The 20,966-nt window shown below is 44.3% G+C and overlaps 1 protein-coding gene across 1 annotated transcript; it reads right to left on the bottom strand.

Annotated features, from left to right (window-relative positions):
- Window positions 1-457: 457 nt before the first annotated feature.
- On the bottom strand, window positions 458-4,854 carry LOC149363103 (uncharacterized). The gene is made up of 4 exons (XM_089569886.1): window positions 4,793-4,854; window positions 3,546-3,616; window positions 1,275-2,173; window positions 458-719 (listed from the first exon to the last, which is right to left on the bottom strand). The coding sequence occupies exons 2-4, from the start codon at window positions 3,595-3,597 to the stop codon at window positions 603-605; spliced, it is 1,068 nt and encodes a 355-aa protein (XP_089426012.1). The 5' UTR covers window positions 3,598-3,616; window positions 4,793-4,854; the 3' UTR covers window positions 458-602.
- Between the last annotated feature and the right edge of the window lie 16,112 nt (window positions 4,855-20,966).

The raw sequence follows: 20,966 nt of genomic DNA on the forward strand, positions 1-20,966 counted from the left end.
TACTCCCGTTTACAGTGGAAAGTTTTGAAGTGTTTTCAAGCCACTTGCTTTCCTAAATATAAAGTTGGAAAGAGGGCAGATATGGTGCGTCAACTTCGTTCTCGTTTAATTAAAAGAGGCTAACCCTATTAAGCATTCTCCGCACTACATCACAGTCCACCTTGCTCTCACCATTTCACTTTAATATTTTTATTCTTCGAAGAAAGTATTTGAAGAATACAATGTTTTCTCTGGATTTGCAATTCCGTTAGAAGGTGTATTGGAGTAGACTGGATGCAAGAGGGAAGAAAATGTAGGCTTCTTTCAGGCCTATCATTCTCAAAGGTATGGCGCCTATCTAGCGAGCTGAGAAAAAATAGCAGTCGATAGTTTTGAAGCGTCACCTCGAAGATTATTTTAATGACACGCCCCAATTAACAAGCAGCACTTCATGCCAAGAAAAAATTTGAAACCAGTAGAGAGAAAAAAACTATTTATTTAGGCGCGTTCGCATTTCTGGCCGCACAGCGGCTGTGTACTGTACTGCCGCAACTGAACATGTTGTGCTTGTCAGTGCTTCATGTGGTGCCTGACAAGGACTTCAGCTGATCCCAGGCGGCCCATTAAGGTGCCATGACTTCGGGTGGTTCGCTAGCTCGTGAGGCTGGTCCTCCACCGCCAATCGCTGGCATTTCTGGAGTCGCAATAGTGAAGGTCCGCGTTCCATTTAAAGGCCAGCTCTATTGAGAATGGGTGACACATATAGATATTATGAAACATTTCATAGCACGTATACAGAAGATTGAAAGACTGAGCAATAAATGAAATTTACGAGCAGAGAATTTTGCTTCCGCGATCTCCTTTACCTAGCCATGTGCAATTTAGGAACTAAAGATCAGAGATTTTGTCTTAGGAGAATAAAGAACAAGTATGGCGCAGCCATCATTAATTTTTTGGACGATCCTGTTAAGCAGTCGGGTATCCATTTTTTCAAAGAAATTCGGTTCCACTGCAACATTCCTAACTGTTAATGCATTCTTTATAGTTATTCTTCAGCAAGCAAGCAGATGTGAAAAAGAATAAAATAGACAACAAGCGCATTCTTGCCACATGAATTAACAGCATGAATTAACAGCACAGAAAATATTCACGCCGAATTGTATCCAAGCCCTTTAAACAAAGCGCTCTTGAATGAATCTATGGTCGAACGCCATATAAAGTGAACTTCAAGACATTTAACTATGATCGAGCTGATCAAGCAAAGGGTGATCGGGTTTTGTGTGTTCAATACTCACTCCCCCAAAAATTCTGCCTACAAGAGCCTGGGGACGCCCTCCAAATCCATGTACCTCTTCTTCACTGCTGGCGCTTCCACTCTCACTGGGAGGTGACAGAGGTCTTCGATATCTTGGTCTTTCTTCTTCACTGCTGGCGCTTCCACTGTCTCTGGGAGCCCACCGAGCTCTTCCAAATATTGGTCTTTCTTCTTCACTGCTATCGTCACCGCTCGCGAAACGACGGGGTGAGCGCCTTCCAGCCCCGGGTGCTGTGTCTTCACTGCTTGCTGCACCTCTTTGGAAACCGGGCGGTGGGCGCCTTCTGAATTCAGGTCCGCCATCTTCGTTACGTCGGTTGCCTTGGTTGCCTTGGTTGCCTTCACTGCCTTGGTTACCTTGACGCCGAGAAGGCGGTGGTCGTGGAAGTCCACGTGGTCGCTGCTGGTTACTATCGTCATTATTCCAAAAAGAAGGAGACAAGGGCCCTCCAGATCCTTGTGGTCCCTCTTGGCCCCTTTCAGTGTTACTGCGAAAACTCGGCGGTACTGCTCCACCAAATCCACTCTCACCTCCTTGGTTGCCTTCACCGTCAGCTGGTGGTGGTATGCTTGGTCTAGGTCGCCTTCCTTGATTTTCGTCCCCATTGTTGGGAAAAGGAGATGGCAGGGGTGGTCTTTCTGATCCCATTTGCCACCTTGGCCTTCTCCGTGTGCCATTCGAATACAAAGGTAATGGTTGTTGCTGGAATCCGGGTTGATTGCCTTGGCCATGCCCTCCACTAGACCCGAAATCAGCCTCTTGTCCTACCCCTTGGCTGCCGCCACCGTTGTTTCCAAAGCCTGGCATACCCCCTGGCGGTGGGTCACGCCTCTCTTGCGCGCTTGTATAAATGCTGTCATCGACCAGGCTCGGCATACCTGCGTAGCAAGGTATTTTTCGCGGTATTAGTGACTGCTCGTATATGGTCATAGGTTACATTTTTAGCTTTTTTTCTAATTTTAGCGAATTCTTCGCTGTTGTGTCTTCTCCATAAAAATCATGTCGGCTCGGCTTACAAGGCAGCGGATTCTGAATGATACATCCCATTTCCTGCTTTCGTTGTGTTTATAGTTTTCGAATGTGCTCCAAAGAGTTACTGGCATATTAGGCTGCTGAAGTCGTTCGACAGAATTCTGCCCATACAAGCAAATTTATATAAAGGTGCAGCGCAATGGCCCTGCCCTCTGTACGATGAAAAGCCCCTAAAAGTAAGTTCGCGTTGAAGCAACTCATGCTGGCAGAATTTTTCGCACTCCTCTGCAGTACGGCAGCTCGTTTCCTGTCCCATTCCTCTGATCTCACTTTATTATTTTCCTCATGGCATGGTTCTTGTGTTTACGCTCAGTGGGTGTTTCGCTTTTCTATTCTGAAAAACACTGCACCCCACTAGATTTCGAAAGGACGCCAACAGCAGCCCTCTAAATTATCACTTTAGCTTTACCAACCGAATGGGCGCAGCAGGACAAATCTCTATTTGATGGATAATGGCTGCGAAATAATTGTTGAGTTCTTTTTCACATATTGCCGCCGCGGTGGCTCAGCGGTTATGGTGCTCGGCTGCTGACCCAAAAGACGCGGGTTCGATCCCGGCCGCGGCGGCTAGAATTTCTTTGGAGGAGAAATTCTAGAGGCCCGTGTACTGTGCGATGTCAGTGCACGTTAAAGAACCCCAGGTGGTCGAAATTTCCGGAGCCCTTCACTACGGCGTCTCTCATAGCATCAGTCGCTTTGGGACGTTAAACAACATAAACCAAACCTTTTTCACATATCAGAAAACTAAGACGATTTAAACTATCGCATTACTTCAACGGATTCATGAGAAAACGAAACCGGGAAACCTTCTTGGTTACATCCTTGCCTTTCCCCTCTCTCTGTATCTATCTCTTTCTCAGAAAGCGAATGAAAGGGTTGTTCTGTTTTTCCTAGTATAATTTTTCTTGCATCTTGAAGGTTGAAGGTTTATTTCTGCAACTAGGTTTTGCGAGGACAGCCAGGGAAAAAGCTGTATAGACAGCTTTAGAGGTCCTGGCTACCTCTTACAATCTTACACTTCAATATAGCGTAAACACGTATGGGCATTGCTAAGAATGTGTCATCAAGTGGTTTTTGCCGAGACTTGTCAAGATGGCAAAATTTCTCATTGCCAAGACCAGCACTATACATTTCCAAGAAAAACATCGGTGAAGTTAAGGAAATGATTCAATATTCTTGAAGGCTTTGGATTTATGAGACATATTATTGCCGACTCACCGACAGCGGCAGCAACCACTGCCAATAGCGCTGCAACAACGAAGATATTCATGATTCGTCAGTGCTGGGACCTGAAGAAAGAGCGCGCCATGGAGCAATATTAGCTTATTATGTAATACGCCACCCGTATTCATTTTTACACTTTTGACAGACGCATCATGGCAGCGAGTGGGGGTGAAATGGTTCCGGTTCAGCATAGGAGTATATGATGGAGAGATAATTCTGCACTACCATACACCTTAACGGAAAAGTTGATCCTAGCAAGGAAATTCTCAGAGCTATTTAAGGTTCTGTTTATTCGCTACTAATGAGGTACTGAACATAGAGGAATATACCTTAGCCAATTTAGGGCTGCTATGTTTGTTATACGGAATACAAGTTAAGCTGCTCCGCAGAAGCCACTGCGCGCAGCAGCCACCAGGACATCCCAGAACTAAACGCGAATGTTCTGAATTAGAAACACTAAGACTAAAATAGACAAAATGGGGAGCACTCAAAGACTAACTCCTTGTGATGGCCAGTTTATCTATGTAATTGCTGTTGCCGACTATTCTTTAGCGGTTAGTTTCTTGGAGAGCAGTGCCAGCCCTCTGACCAATTAACGTTTCTAGTAAGGATGGTAAACACTAAAGTACTAACTTCCCATCCCCAGTCCTTAATGCTTGACAGCCTAGAAAATCGAATACGAAACGACGACATTACTTTGTTCTTTCTGCAGAAAGATCTTCATATTTCAGGCGAATAATCGGGGCATCAATCTAGCTTTAAGGCAATTCGCATGTCTGAGCGCCATGTTTGTAGCCTTTAGAAGTAAAGCCGTAGATTAAAATTTTTACGTATTCGGACCAGCGCACCATAAACATGTGCTGTATCAGAGTTCACGTATTTGGATACTGTAAAACTGTAATTGGCCTTCACCTTATAGCAAAATATTTAGAAGAACGTCCAACTGTCATAGTTTCCCTCCTAATAGTATGTTTAAAGTATCGCAGCAGGCAAGAAACGTGAAAACGCCTTAACGTTTAAAATGAACAATATTTAGGGCGTATTCGAACCGATGTTAAAGGTGTACCGCATAAATTGCAAGAACTTGGTTAGAAACACGAAAACTTCGTGCCTTGGCCTCTGATTAGCTAATCCGTTCAATATTGAATGAAATGAACTGCGTCAGCTAACATCCTATTCGAAACTCTGCAATTCCTCGACTTTGTTAGCAGTGGTTCAGTTACGTAACATGATCCACTTACCGTTCTGTCTGAAGTGCAGAAGGAAGATCTTGGTCAAATAGCAGAGCCAAACCATGTTAGAGCTGAATGCTGACTTACTGCTGGAAAGGTGGACTTATATACGAAAAACCTCAAGGCTGCGAGTTACATAAGCTGACAAAAGTTGCAAGAGAGGCATGGAAAACTTTCGAGCATTGAGCTGCCAATACCGACCTCCCTCATATTTGTTGACGGCTGCGGAAGCCGAAGCGCAAAGATACCTGTTGCCTGACACTAGTCAACTCGTGAAAACATGTTTTGTGACTTGTGGATGTTTACAACAAGCAAACAAGGCTCACCACCAGAGTAACATTTTTTCATTTTATGCAACCTTCGCCGCCTTCTTTTATTGTGAAACTTCGAACAATAACCATTTTATTCCCTCTGGAAGGCTAAACATATAAGCACACTAGAATGCTAACATATGATTTCATGAACGCTTACTTGAGGATGGTACATCGCTGACATTGTTTAAATTAAGACAAGTTAACGCACTATACGCCTAACGACTGAGGCTGTAGTTAGTAATTGGGCTCCGATCTTTTCGGAAGATCGGAAACAAAAGCCCTGCCTTCCTTCCTGCGTGTTCTTTTCAACATTTAAAGTCATGTACGCACATCGACGGCCTTTAATATTTTCTTATATTTGTGCAACCAATCGGCCATCATATCTCCGTGCACTGCTACGCTAAGTATGTAATTTCTAACTTTGGCACTTTGGTTTTGAAACTTAAGAGAAACATTTTATTTTTTTTCGAAGACATGAGCAACAGCAACAACCTGGCTTCGTCAATTAAGTAGCAGCATTTCATTTAATAGTCTTTCTTCAATACACGTGAACGTCTTGCATGCGACATCATCTTGAAATCTCAGAGATGTTTCAGTCCTCATTGCGACCTGTTTATTGCGTGGAATGGCTCTTATAGCCTATGTAAAATAAATGTTCCGCTTTTTAAGCACCTGCGCTACGTTTTGCGCTTAAGCGTTTTGTGGCCAATTTCTGGGCAATTTGCTAATAAAACTAATATGTCAAATCTGTCTCGTTGAAAAGCGTTATGACCTGCAGACAACTTGCCCTAAAGAGCCGTAACAAACAGCTTATCGAGAGATGGAAGGAGAGTTTCGAGCACCCGTAGTGCTTTTGCACGCCAGCTCCCTGTGTTGTAATCGTCAGGTGTCGCGCTCTGTTCAAGCCACATTTGGCGAACGCGTCAGCCAAGAAGGCTACGACGAGAGAAGAGAGCCAAGGAGTGTTAGCCAGAAGTGTGCCTTTAATTGTTCGGAATGGGGTCTCGCATTTGTAGCGGCCTAAGCGGGGGATGGAAGCAGATTTTGTACTCCTTGCGGTGCAATTTCAGCGCCATCCGGGAACTTCAGGTGCTCTAAAGGGGACAAAAGTTTCTGGAAGTGCATGAAATGAATTTAGCGCATAGAGATGACTGCCATCATTCATTTTATTTGACTGCGACTAATGTGATCCAGTAGGTTATACTACCTCCTCCACAAATCATGATGGCAACAATGCTGCAAAAGCCACCGTGAAAGGCTGTTTCTATATACTGATGAAATACATTGGCTTCGTTCAACTAGGAATGCTTATGTACTATGGCCTTGTGGTCGCATGCAATGTATTGTCACTTCGCATCCAGCGTGCTTACACTGGATGCTCCAAATTGTTTCTTTCGCGACAGGCTCCACTCCGGGTTCTTGTTCCTGGCGGTATATATACCACGCCCATGTACCCAATAAAAAATCAGTGTTCCTAGGATTACTTCAAATGAATGGATTGTCTCGAATCTCAGTGGGAAGCCTCTCAAACATTTTCAGGCTGCAGAGACTGGTTGTGAAAACACAAGGAAAATGGTATATTGGTCCTACTAGAGACCCAGAAACGCAGTTTCTGGAGAAAGCATGCTGCATGAAAAAATAACAAAATCACCAAAACACTAATGACCGCCGTAGTGACTCAGTGATTATTGAGCTTGGCTGCTGACTCGAGTGATGCGGGTTAGATCCCAGTAGCAGCGGTTGCATTTCGATGGAGGCGAAATGCTAGATGCCCTTGTACTGCGCGATCGCAGGGCACATTACTCCAAGTGGTCTAACTTATCTGGAGCCCTCTACTACGACGTTTCCCTAGAGTGAGCCATCTTCAGACCTCAAACACCATAAAAACAAAACCAAACCAAAGCAAAAACGCCATTCATGAACCTCGTTCTCCAGCTGGAAGGGTCTTTATAGCTCGGAATGCCGAGCTGTTCTTTTATGAACTTTATGTGGAGCCATCATGTGCGTGTAGCTACAGACCTTAAGAAATATGTGGCAATGCTTGACTAAATTTTCCATTGGCATGTGTTGAAGAACTTAAGTAGCACTCACACCGTGGTATACTGTTCATCACAGAGCCCTATACATCTCTTCAACAAAAAGATTTAAACAAGTTCATTGGGAGGAAAATTATGCTTTCTCTTAAACCTTAAGTTTATCACAAGCAAGCTCCAAAGAATAAGATAATTTCTTCACGCATAGAACAAAGGCAGCCTTGAATCCCATGTGGAACGCCTCGACCAAGCACACATCTATTGCAGGACAAAGCCCTTTCCTACATCTGAAGTTGCCCCTTCTCTGCGCATTTTTTGGTCACATTAATCTCGCATTTTTCCCCGTCTCCTTTGCCAACCTGACTTTCTTCAGTCCAGTGCTTTTATCAGTTTCTCTCGGAACAAACTCCGCTACGATAACGGACAATGAGTTTTATGCTCACCTTATATACTGTGTGCATGTTCCCAACAAACAACCTGTCTCCTCAACATTACTCCGAAAGGATAGAATGTCCCGAGTCACAGAGGGAAATTTATGAAACATTTTGAGGCCGCAATGAGCCGGTATATAAAAAAATAGAAAATTGGTTCATTGCTCCCACTAATGATATAGAAAGGCAGTTGCATGCAAAACCGTGCTGCATAAAACATAAAAAAAAACGAAACAACCGATTTTGGTAAAAGAAAGCTCACCCCGAGGCCAATCATTAATGTCAGGCAGTAGATGACAACCGCAGGCCTAAGAAGCCCAGGCGCTAGAAGAGCTCTTTCTTCATTACATTGGTTCAAAAACAAAAATAAATCAGTAAGAAAAATGAACCGATGGTTTAGTGGGGCACAGGCTAAAGTTTTCTAGAATGCAGATGGGGTTTTATACCCGATCAATAAAAAATCGGCAATTTCGCGTAACGGTTTTAAAGCTGCCCATTGGGAGCACTATAAACAGTTGAGCCTGCCATCCGGTGTCCTCCAATCGGATGTGTTGCGGTGACGTGGAACGATGTACTGAGTTCGGCCAGGATGGGGCCAGAAATGTAGGCTGCAGAAGGCGAACGCACAAGACCGCCAGAATGAAGGCACATGCTTAAAACTGCTTACGGAAAACGTCTTTATTTGATTTGATTACCTTCATCAAGCTGCTGCATGGGACCTAGAGGATATCGTCCCTATCTAACGGAGGATACGTCGGGTCACATGCTCTGGCGATGGGGACTGTTGGGGGAGGGGAACATTTAGGTATTGCGATGTCACCAGCTTATTCTGAAAAAGGTGGAACGGCTTCCTAATGCGCCATACTTGGACTTCATCCAAGCTTTGAAATCTTGCGATTATTGCATGCAGTGCCGTGTGTTGATTGTGCACGAGCAGTTAAGAGGCGTCATTCTCGCTACCCTTCAATAGATGGCCGACTTGTGGCGTAAGGCCAACACGTTCTCTGTGTACAAGAGGAAATGATCAGTACGAGTAGAAATGTACCTTTTGATTAAAGCTGTCGACGAAGCTGATTTCCATAAAATCGCGTGGTTTTGGCTTGCGTACCTAGCAGCTAGTTAAGTCGCCCTCGTTGGCGCCTCCCCAGTTCCGCGCTGCGCCATTGACGTAGAAATTCCAGGGCTGCACTTAAAGGGACTTTGAAAAGGGCTCTAACAACGTTGCGGTGGGCTTGCGACGTTAAAGCACGCCGCTTCAGGGACATTGTCCAGCACGAATTTTTTTTTTTTTAATGCGCTTTGCAGACGCTGAGTTATCTGTAGTCAGAATTTGAATTTCAGAGTGTTCGCGCCTTTCCCTGTCCTCTCCTCACTTTTTGCGCGCTGGGAGGTCGGCGCTCCTCCGCCGGTCCCACCTCAAAGGGCGCAGCTTCCCGACTCGCCGGAGCTACGGGACTTATTGGCTGCGGCCATGGTAGCTGCATGACGTCTGAAAAAATCTTACCAATAGCCATCTCCCAACTTGTATATGCAGGTGCCAGGGGCAGAGTAGGGTGCGAACATGAAAAAATCGCCCGGGAAGGGCTCGCCAACTTTCGTGCGTGATAATGAGTTCTCTGCAGCGTGTACAGGCGTATTACTTGGCTTAGGTGCTCATGACAACAAAATTCAGTGATTGAGCGCGTTGATATGCTCTCCTCGGAAGGTGTTTCAGAGCCCCTTTAAGTGTGTTTAGGTGCAGCAATGCGAAGGCCCTTCTCTTACTGCTGCCGACTATGTTGCTGCATTTTCGTTTCTTTATTCCTTTGCGTTTGTAAGTCGTGCTTTCCTTCTAACTACAGAGGATTTCTAAAGCTTCTACTAAGCACACAAAAATACCAATTTTTATTTAATTGGAAATAACTAAACCACTAATTCAGTAAATCGGCAATTTGATTTAATTACCTACAGAATGTGTGAAGTAAATAAATTATTTGGGATAATTAATCATTTACCCTATTAGTAAGTCACTGCGGTGACTATTGAATATTACGCTATTTGCCAAACAATTTCCGAAGTAATTCATCAATTCAGTTAATTAATTATTTCAGCCTATCAGTTTTTTACCCATTTATTTATTCAGTTTGCCACTGATATATTCATTCATAGCAAGTACATAAATATTTATTCAATTATTCTTATTATAACCCTATAGTGGATAAATGACATTTCGTGCAGAGACGCCCTCGTGACACGCTCTGCCGACAAGTCCTGTACACGCCACTTATTAGACAATAAATGCTTTGGCATTTATAGATAACGTTTGTAGGGATGAGCGTTGAGTCCCAATTGTTCCACGCGGTCGCACGTTAGTACATACGGAGCCAATCTTCGAGGTCACCAGTGCTCGTGCCGCTCAACGTCCCAGGTTCGCGAGGGTAGGGAAGGATAGCCACCGGCTTGTCCGGCGTGGCTGGTTGCTGCGTAGCATCCAGTGCAGAGTTCTTGCGTCTTGATTCTGGAAGACCCGAACCTCTACCCTTTACAATGCGTAATTAATATATTTACCGACATATACGATCCACCGAGATACCGGTTGCCTCATAGCCGCAAGCAACGTCGAAAAAAGTGCAGAGCTTTCGTAGTCGTCACTGTCTTCCTTAAGTTCGTAAAATAGGTACTCATTGCAGTCGTCCGCCCGTTGCAGTACTACCATTGAAAGTTTTCTTGCCCTCGTAAACCCATGGGCCTATGACCAGCGTTATCGGTACAATGTATTGCTCACACTGGCATTACATCGCACTAAGAAATTGATGCCCCAGCACTGTTTTGTCAGATGAAGACTGAAATTCTGGCTACTAGTAAAGGACTCTCATGTAGCCCACCCGTCAAATAGAGAATGGCCAGCACAGTGTAATGATAGGGGGGCACGGCTAACAGCTCGGTAGTTTATCGGACTTAGTAGGTCCGGAAAATTCTTCTGCTAGCATCACACTATCAAAATATTTTAGCTAAAAAAGATAATACGAGCTAAATAACTTTATCAGCAGGATGCAGAGCGCCATTGCTTGCAATAAGTGCGTTCGCATCCCTCTGGCAAGCATGGAGCTTAAGTTTATTATTACGGAAGCACTCTTCCGATGCGTAAACCTCAAGCAAGATCTTGAGATGCTTGTGGCTTTACGCCAAATAGAATAGATCAATAAAAATAATTGAATTGAATACTACTTGCGGCATTCGAATTTGCGGCGACGCAAACAGTTCAGCTTCGCTGGCCACAGCGTGAGCGCTAGGCTATCGCTGCAGCCAAACACCTCTCGTGCTAAACTGCAACACATTCAAGCGGTGCGCATTGCAGAAAATATTTTTTCATGAAATAATAATACTACCAAACCAATAATCGCTCTTTGGGCTATGTTTCGGTTGTGACAAGGAGATATGCGCTGCATGCGTTGGCGTGGAGAGCGCTGTGACAGAAACGTGACAGTAGAGCAATTCGTCTTGGCGTTGAGAACCTTGCTAAGAAACGCAACACTATATCATAGGCCTCCGTCGTACATTGGGAATTGGCATTGACGATGAAAAAGTTCAAGACACGCATAGCCCGCTCCCTGGGACAGTGGAGACTTCAAATGTGCTTTCAGGTGCGTGGCAGCGGTGTGCGCTTGAGAGCTGTGATTTCGGAGAAAATTTCGTATTTATTAGTGCTCAACCACAAGCCATTGTTTCCACATGAATGCATTTTGAGCCATGGTTTATGAAAGTTGTGTGCAATTTAAAACGTTTTATTACTGGAGGAACTCCCAGCCTTCCGCACGTTTTTGAAATCATTGGAGCAGAAAAGAAGGATTGAATGCAAGACCACCTCAAAAGGCCTGGATAGGCCTGAACGTGGCATATTCTCTAAAAATTAAACGCAGACTGCACTTTAGACGCATGCCAATAATAACTGCAAATTAAGAACAGCACATTATAATATTCGAATATTGAACTTAGACAACAATAGATACAATGCTGCGCACCAATTCATGATGCCTTTCAAAACATTCTGAATGAGGTACAAAATAAAATTCCCTCTAGTGACGATCTTTTTCATCAGAAAAAAAGTTTCAGATATTGTCCTTTCGGACCAATAATGTTTTAGTTACATGATTTATAATTTAGAGCAATATATTTTGGGTGCAGCGTTATTATAAACCGCAACATTTCTGAAAAGAATTACCCATAACAAAACCAGGACTCCCTATACATTTCTGTATTCGCAGTACTGCGCACTCTTTGAAGACCGCCACCATTATTAAGCACTCATAGGCCCGAGTACTCCGCTAAAATGTTTCCGGTACCTACAAGGTGTAGACAGGTACTTAGGATAAGATATTTACGAGTATATTAAAGAAACCGAAGTGCAGTTCGTCTTCGAGTCATAGTACACTCTCCTCTGCCTAACCTAATAATGTACACGCCACCCCTACATTAATGCGCACATAATTGATCCATCACAAAGACCTTGTTACCCGCCGTGGATGCTGAGTTTTTTTTATTATTAAGTTTTACGTCCCGAAGTGACTAAGGCTCTGAGGGACGCCTACTGAAGGGCTTCGGATAAGTTCGTCCACCTGGCGCCCGGGTTCTTTAACGTACACTGAAATTACTGAGGACGGACCTCTTGCGTTTTTATTTTAATTATTTACTTATTTATTTATTTATCTCAATACTCTAAAGGCCCAATGCGAGCATTACATAGGGGGGGGGGGGGTATTCATCAAAGAAAACTTAACAAATAAACAACACAGAGTTTAAACAGCTGAAAACAGAAAAAAAACAAGTTTAGGAGCCAGATATAAGTTAATGAGAGAAAGGGACTGCATCCACTTCGACTGCATCTAAACGCGAACGGCGTCGCACCCCCGCATTTCAGGGTGAGCAGCCGAGCACCATAACCGCTGAGCCAGGCGCCAAACAAATTATGTGGGCTGCGCATCCCAAAAGCCACCAGTTCGTTGGCGGCCGCGGCAGCCTTACTTCTTTGAAAATGAAATACAAAACAGCCCATGAGCCCTGAGGTTTTAAAGAATCCCAGATGGCCGGATGAAATCGGAACCCTGAAAAATGGTGTCCCTCAGAGCTCACGCATAACTTCGGGCCCTAAATCCCCAAGATTTTGAAATAAAATTATGAAGGTAACATTGTAAATAGTCTAAGATTGCCCTAACTCTATAGTTACCTTATAGAGTCAGGGGAATCCTAGACTTCAGTCCACCTAATGAAAGCCTGCCTGATCGTTTATCGTTTAGTTGGTTGTGTAAGGTTGTCCCGACTCTATAAGGTAAGATAAGAATGCAAGATCACCGCTAATAGTGTCGCGACAACCTTAGACCTCAATCAACCAAATCATCAAGCTGGCTTTCGTAAAGGATACTGGACAATAGACCATATTCACACTATCAATCAGGTGACACAGAAATGCGCCGAATACAATCGAACCTTCTATACAGCATTAATTGTTGCGAGAAAGCATTTGACTCAGAGGAAGCTTCAGATGCCATGCAGGCATTGCGTAATCACGGGATAGAAGAGTGTTATCTGCAAGTATTGGAAGATATCTATAACGACTGCACACCTAGCATAGTCCTTACTTAACTCAGCAATAAGATTCCAATGAGGACGGGTGTCAGGCAGGGAGACAAGATCTCGCCAATGCTATCCACCACCTGTTTACAGGAGGCATTCCGAGGCCTGAATTGGAAACAGTTGGCGATAAGAGTTAATGAAGAATACCTATGTAGTCCTCGATTCACTGATGACATTGCCTTGCAAAGTCACTCAAGACATGGGCTGCAAAACATCATCAATGAGTTAGGCAGGCAGAGCAGAAATGTTGGTCTAAAAATTGACAAACAGAAAACCAAAGTAATATTCAACAGGGGAACAGCAGACCGCAATTGCTAGCGAGGGCCTGGATGTAGCAAGGGAACATTTCTACTTAGGGCAGGTAGTGACCGCTGATCCGGATGATGCGAGGGAAACAACTAGAAGGATAAGAATGAGGCGGAGCGCATATGGCATGTTCTCTCAGATAATCAGTGGCAGTTTACCAATATCCATCCAGAGAATAGTATACAGCAGCTGTATCTTACCGGTACTCACCATGGGGCGTGAACGTGGAGGATAAACAAACGCAGGTTAGTGACATCCTAGTCGAAATCAAGAGCAAGTAATGGGTTTGGACAGGACATGTAATGCTAAAGCAAGATAATCGCTGGAACTTAAAGGTAACGGAGTGGGTTTCAAGAGAAGACAAGCATACCAGGGGACGGCAGAAAGTTAGGTGGGCGAATGAGATTAAGAAGTTTGCCGGGATACTGTGGCCGTAACTAGCAAAGCGTTAATTGGAGAGACATGGGAGAGGCCTTTCACCCCATTGGGCGTAGTGAGGATGATGATAATGACGATGATGATGATGTATATATGCCTAATTCAGCGCGCTTCTGACATGCTGCAGCATTTTTACTACAGTGGGGCGTGAGACCACGCTGGTGCGAAAGATCACAAGTGGGGGAAACTTCCGCCAGTGTCACGAATAAATTGGATGACGCCAGGTTGTCGGTGTTGTTTTTATACGAATGCTAGAGGCCTGTGTACTGTGCGATGTCAGTGTACGTTAAAGAACCCCAGGTGGTCGAAATTTCTGGAGCCCCTCCCTAAGGTGTCTCTCATAGCCTGAGTCGCTTTGGGACGTTAAACGCCATAAACCAACCAACCAACACAGTCAGGGACGACGCGGCGATCTCGCACTGAGCACACAATTTTATTGTAAACGCCCGCCTAGTTAGACCTTAGATTCCCGTACTTCTCTTCATTTCTTTATCTTTATCTGCCTGCATCACCGTGCAGGCAATTCGCTGCCTTCTTCGATGGTGCTACAGATGGCGTGCTGATATTTTCATCACCAGAATTCCAGATGACCCATGCTTCTAAATTCTCTCGAGTCAGCTTGTCGGTGTTCCTTTTCAGTATCTCCACATTATGAAGGAACTGTTTCAAAGTTTCATTAAATATTGTTTTGTCAGAGCAGCACCGCCATTGGTCTTGACGCTTGTTGGTTCCCGTTGTTTCCCTTCTGATTGTTATGATTATTTCATCTGTGTAGGTTCTGCATGTCGAAGCGCTGCTGAGTATTGCTACAGCCGCAAAACGGACATGAACAAGAACGATATTTAAGCAGTGCAATATGTATAGTAGAAGCTTCGCGGTTTCACTCCGGAGTCCGGAGGAGTTCGACTATATTAGAAGCTTTACTCTGCCGCAGCAAAAGTTGAGAAAGTCATCAAGGCGACCCAAGCCGCCGCGAAGGTCGACTAAAGCGCGGCAACACTGCGCAGCGTTAAGCAGTAAAAGTACCGAGCGTGAGAGAGAAGTCTTACTCATAAAAAAAAAAGAGCGCTAAACACTCAGGCGCGGGAAGTACAAAGTAATCATGTAAGGTAGTTGTACTCAATCCTATGAAATACAGCAGGTGAAGTTTGGAGTAATGCAAGGAGCGAAGCAAGCTGGCCCATTCATAGCGTGGCTGGCCCCTTGTATTATCTTTCCCAAAGTATGCTGTTGTGATCCTGCAAAGAAATTTGAGTTTACGCCTGCTACCGACAAAAAGTCATACTGATAAATTTTTAATTGAATAACAAACAAACAGAAATCCTTACGCCTGACTTCGTTAACTAGACTGGCGGTTAGGCTGCAGTTCAGCTGCGCAGTTCGTAGTGGAATTTGGAAGAAAACAAAGCCTCCGTGCTGGAAATAGACACCTGCGCATGTTTTCTTCTTTTTTCGAAGTTCTCAGTGACCTGACTGCTCGGTGACAACAGGCTGCGTGGTTCGACCTCGGCTTCAGCTCTTTCATAAACTACCGCGGCAGGAAACAAAGAAAACCTCGACAAAATGGAGATAGGATTTTGTGTTTTCACCGTCAAGCGCTGTCAGCCACATCCGGCTAAGCGCTAAGCGTCCCACATCAGGTGCTTTTCTACTGATGTATCTGAAAACAGGCAAGCTGAAACGCACAACAGGGCCGAAGTCGAAGGCTATTTCTTCTTATTTCGTTTTCCCTGCTTGAGCGTGTGTATGTCACGCGAATGGGAGAAGCGAAATGAGTAAACAGCTACAGTTTTCACTTTTACCCGGCTTTAGGATGGGGTTGTAATCGTGGGAGTCAGGGCAAGGAGGGTACAGCAATCCAAGTACAAAAAGAGGAGGCCAACATTTTGGTCGCTGATCCAATCATTGTACGAGACTTGAGAAATTCCACATCGGGCAGCTGACCGAGACAACAGCTGAATGAATTGGAGACTTTACTCAGTCAAATAACCAGGCTGGCTTTTGGAAACGCTAGTGGACAATAGACCATATTCATGCATCGGTCAGAGAATAGACAAACATGCTGACTTTAACCAATTCCCAAATATCTAGCTTTGAAGGTTTCTACCACTTATCAGCTTTCTAAATAGCGGTCGCCGACTTGTCTTCTCGTGAAACAGGCGGTTTCTGGTGTTTGTCACGGAGCCTCTTTGGCGTGCTTTAACTTGTAATAGCATAGCCTCTCTGGTGATCGACCCGGTTTGCAGGCAACAAGCAGCACATCCGCCCTGATTACTCTATTCTATAACCTCTTTTTATTTTTTTACCTTTGCAGGATTGCAGTGGCACCACTATCCCAACCAGAGACGTCGTTCACGCAAAGAAGATGAGTTCCTCCACGCCATCGCTGCTTACACGTGCCTTTAAAAAGAATATTATTGAATAGCAGCAACTGCTCTGTAGTGCATTCCATCGGGGATACTGCAGGATAGTGTGAAGGCCAGAAGTTTAACTGCCGACTGCTCAACGAGCTGTGAAAAGCAAAATGGTTGTGTAACGTTTAGAGAAAGAACAAGGCCAGGGTGGTTAAGTAACGGTGTTGGGCTAGCTGAAATAGACTAGACGAAACGGGCATCAACAGGGCGTGCATTGTGGGAAACCAATAACCGACGCTCCCTTATGGTAGCGGAATGTAGAATCAGGCTCGCGGATGGGGTTAAGAAGTTTGCTCAGATAGGGTTACAGTCATTCTCGTAGTACACGGATATATTGGAGATGAGTGGAAGAGGCCTTCCTCCTGCATTGGGTGCAGAAATAACGGTGCTAATGTAGATAATTAACAGAATATTAATGAATATGTTGTCGCTGAAAGCTAATTGATTAGAAAAGCAGAAGAAAAAACAACCACATGCCGCCGGTGGGATCTGAACCCACGACCTCCGAATTACGCGTCCGGAGCACCGGACGCGTAATTCGGAGGTCGTGGGTTCGGATCCCACCGGCGGCATGTGGTTGTTTTTTCTTCTGCTTTTCTAATCAATTAGCCTTCAGCGACAACATATTAATTAATATTCTTACTTGATAAACACCACAAAAAAAATTAATTAATTAATTAAAAAATCCCCTGTGCTCCTTGGTTTCAGTGGCTGTTGGCTTCTCTCAGGCTTATGGAGAAGTTGTATGCGCTTTTGTAAATATCTTCGTAAGTTTAGTACACGGACAGAGTAATGCCAGTCAGCGCTGTGTGTCACGCACTTTTATTTCTGTTTCGTTTTTGCACAGGTCGCATTAAAAAATGTTGAGTTTATATGGATATTAGGGCATAAGCACCATTCCGAAATGTAAAGCGCGAGAAAGATCGTACGTTGTTTATGTGCCTGCAGTGTTTGCGGGTTTATGGCGAGTGAAATTAAGATATAAAAACAAATTAATTAAATATCAGCCAATGGGATTCCAACCCGCTGCGGTGTGAACAGATCAGCTTCGCTGGCCACTGCGGTTTTTTTTCAACATCGTATTTATTACAATGATACGATGTTTTATGGACATGAGCTATCTGCAGATTTTAAGAAAACTGTTGGCAAATCAGCACCCTAAGCAACGAACTTCGAGAAAGGAGTCAATGCAGAGCACGCAGCTAATTTATAACATGACGCATCTAAGCAACAAAGAACTAAAAAAAGAGCAGAGAACAGCATAGCAATAAGAAACAGTGGCACTCTGGTACAAACTCGGTCTGGCCATACAATATTTTTTTAGGTGCACAGTCATTCAGCGAAAGCAGTCTTTAGCAGAAAGAACGGATTCTCAATGTTAGTTAATCATGTGTGTTTTCCAAAGGCTGCGTAAACCACTTAGAAATAGCTTATCTAAAGATTCATCAGCAAATGAGAGTGCAGTGAGATATCTGACAGAACGAGGCGTCAAATTAAGTTTTTTTCAATGTCCGTTGCATGATGTCCCAGAAGAGTATTGCATACTGACAATTGATAAAACAATGCATAGTCATTTCAAGTGCACCACGAAGGCAATAATTTACCGTAGACATAAAAATACCCTTTTCCTCTAGCCGTATCTTAACCGGTAATGTCTAAGTGTGTAGCTTGAAGAATAATGTTTTTGTTCCTTACGAGAGGGGCATTTTACGCACTTTCTTGAGTACTTCATACCCCGGTGAACCAAAATACGAAGAGCTACGCTAATCATTTGCAAAGGAAGAGCATACAACTTAAGTCCTTGTAAAGCCATTCTCTCGAAACCGAAAAACAATACTCGGGATATACGAACCAACAGGAAACGAACGGCCATTATGAGCCTCAAGCGTGAATGCTAAAAAAAAACCGAAGACCAGAAATATTAGAGAACAAAATGAGACTCGGTAAAGCATGAATAAAATATACTCACAAAAATGCATCCACTCCGGTGGGTGTAGTGTTCCGCAAAAACGTGAAACGGGAAGCTATATGTCCAACATACAGGTATACCAAACCAATGCCACGAGCCCTTACATGCCAGAAAAGTTTACCAAGCCTCATTGATTCTAAAATGAATATCCTAGAAGCGTTGCGAAAGCTCTGTGGAGACGCTCGTTATAAACGGTTGTGCAAGGAATAATTTGCACTACATAAAAATTTTAGTGGCTGGAAACATTGCATGCGATCGGGCTGAAAAATCGAGAGACCATGGGGCACAAAAGTCTGCGCATAGCACTGGACAGTTGGCACTTGGCATTTCCAGTGTTGTTCACTGTGCTAGTAGGCAGAGTAACTCCATTGTGATTTGGTGACGTGCATACGTTTCCATTGCATATCAGCATTTTGGGCAGGTATATCAAACCAGAGATTGCAAACCTTGCAACGAATCATCCGAGCTCCTGACACTGAACGGAAACCTTCTGTTAAACGAGTAACCTCATCGATGCTTGGCTTATCGGCGCCGGAAAGCGCGAGAACATCCGCATAGGCGCATGAACTCCTGCACCCATTATAAGGAAACCACTGAAGGTTAAACTGTTTATAGCACATAGACAATGCGGCTCCAAGTATAATACGAACAGGAGCAGGGATAATGGGCAACCCTGCTTCACAGAGGACTGATTGCGTACTGGTTGTGAGAGACCACCTTTAACAATCTAGCGCGGGGGAATTTTTGTAACAAAGGTGTATTTCAGTACAAAGCAATTGAACCAAGATTGACGTGATTTAGAAGAGAGAAACAAAAATAATGGTACACCTGATGAAACCCCTTTGCCAGGTCAGTCTGCGGCAGTGCTGGTTGTTCGTGAGCGTCACTTCAATACTGCCACACCGCGCGCGATACATCTAGATTAGACCGTAAGGGCCGGCCCCTCACGCCGCATGTTGGATGATGTCCAGTCAAAGTAGACATTGCAAAATGTAGCCGGTGTGAGAAGACTTTAGCGAAGATCTTGTAAGAAACATTAGAAAGCGCCATAGGGCTGTAGCCATCTACAAGTCATAGTTCTTTTTTATCATCAGTTTTCAGTACTCAGTCAATAAGACTTTTGGTATATGACTTGGGCAAAATTGCCACTTTAATACTAGTGTCCAATATTCGGAGGACAAGAGATTACACAGATTTCAATGCCTTGTAAAACTCCCCTGAGAGGCCGGCAGGTCCCGTGGCTTGTCGAAAGTAGCAATCGCATAAGTCAATTGAATCTTCCAATTAAGCCAAGGTTATGAGACCACATATTTTCGGGCACTCACCCTCAGAAAGGGGGCAAATCATGCACACCCAGCGCCCTACATAAGCCTCGGCGCCGATGCTTAAGCGACAGGAAAAGAGAGGCGTAGTTTTTAGAAAACGGGGTCACTACTTTATCTGTACTTGGGTTACTACTTCATCTGTACCACTTCACCTGTGACCAGGGCAAATCCTGAGTAGAGCTCAGAGACGAGCCTAGTACTGCTGTGGCGACGATCATCAAGCAAAGCCTGTCTAGTTGGCCCATCAGAGTGCCGAGCATGGCGCCAAACCATAAAACGATGCAGGTGGAGGCATGACTTGGAGCAGCTAACTATAGACCAACGCCTGGTACGTAAGCAAGATGCGGTGGCGCAGATCTTGCTGGCTGTAGCGATCGGGGAAAACACGGAGGCGAAAAGTAGGCCTCGAGCCCTTAGGAATAGGTGACAGCAAAAGTTTTCAAAGCTCTCCTCTGATTTCACAGTGCACCTATGGTGTCATTTCATCAAAAACAACCAAAATAACCCTAAAAAAAGTTCTGAAAGTTAGAAGCGTCATATCGAAGGCGTTGTATTAAGGTGAAAGCCTTTAATGCCTCATACTGTCGTGACAAGACCCGTTTGCAAATGTGTCCGCGTTTCAGATGCATAGCCAATTTGTACTTAACCGGGTGCAATCGAAATACATCGCAGTATGATATAAAGTGATTTCACGTTTATATCATTGCAATTAATGACTACATGACTAATTGATAATTACTAGTATTTAAGAATTGTTATATGGGACTGTGCACTGCACCTGTACCTTAACTAACACTAATTATTCAGTATTCAGTGTACTGGCTAAGTTCAGGTTAACTATCATTACTACCATTAATAGTTAGAAGTTTCTAGACGTTCTATAGACATTGTGTCGAACATTCTAGATAGTTCCATCACTTGATAGGTGAGTGACAGGACATGATGGTTGGCATTAGAACAATGATAAAGACCAATTAGCCTAATTACCCTTGCTAGTCACACCGGATAAATAAAACCAAGTAGGAAATTGGTCGAGTTGGGGAATCGAACCAGGGTCTCAGGAGTGTGAGACGAGCACGCTAACCACTCCGCCATGCCAGCTCGATGATTTGGAACAAAGGCGCGTGTAGCTAATACGACGTGTTCGTTCACTGCCATCTTCCTCCCTTCCCTCACGGCGAGGTTCAGGTGTCCGCCGACATATGCGAGACACGGATATTCATTTCCTTTCCTCAAAAACCAATTTAACGTCGAGCAAGGCGTCGAGCGGAACGGGCGATGGCGTTCTGTGGACTCCCTGGCAGCGTTGCGAGACGCTGTCGCGTTCCACTCTTAGAGGCGAA

This window comes from Amblyomma mixtum, chromosome 2, assembly GCF_055824585.1.
Source record: "Amblyomma mixtum isolate Tamu chromosome 2, ASM5582458v1, whole genome shotgun sequence".
In the NCBI taxonomy this organism is placed as follows: domain Eukaryota; kingdom Metazoa; phylum Arthropoda; class Arachnida; order Ixodida; family Ixodidae; genus Amblyomma; species Amblyomma mixtum.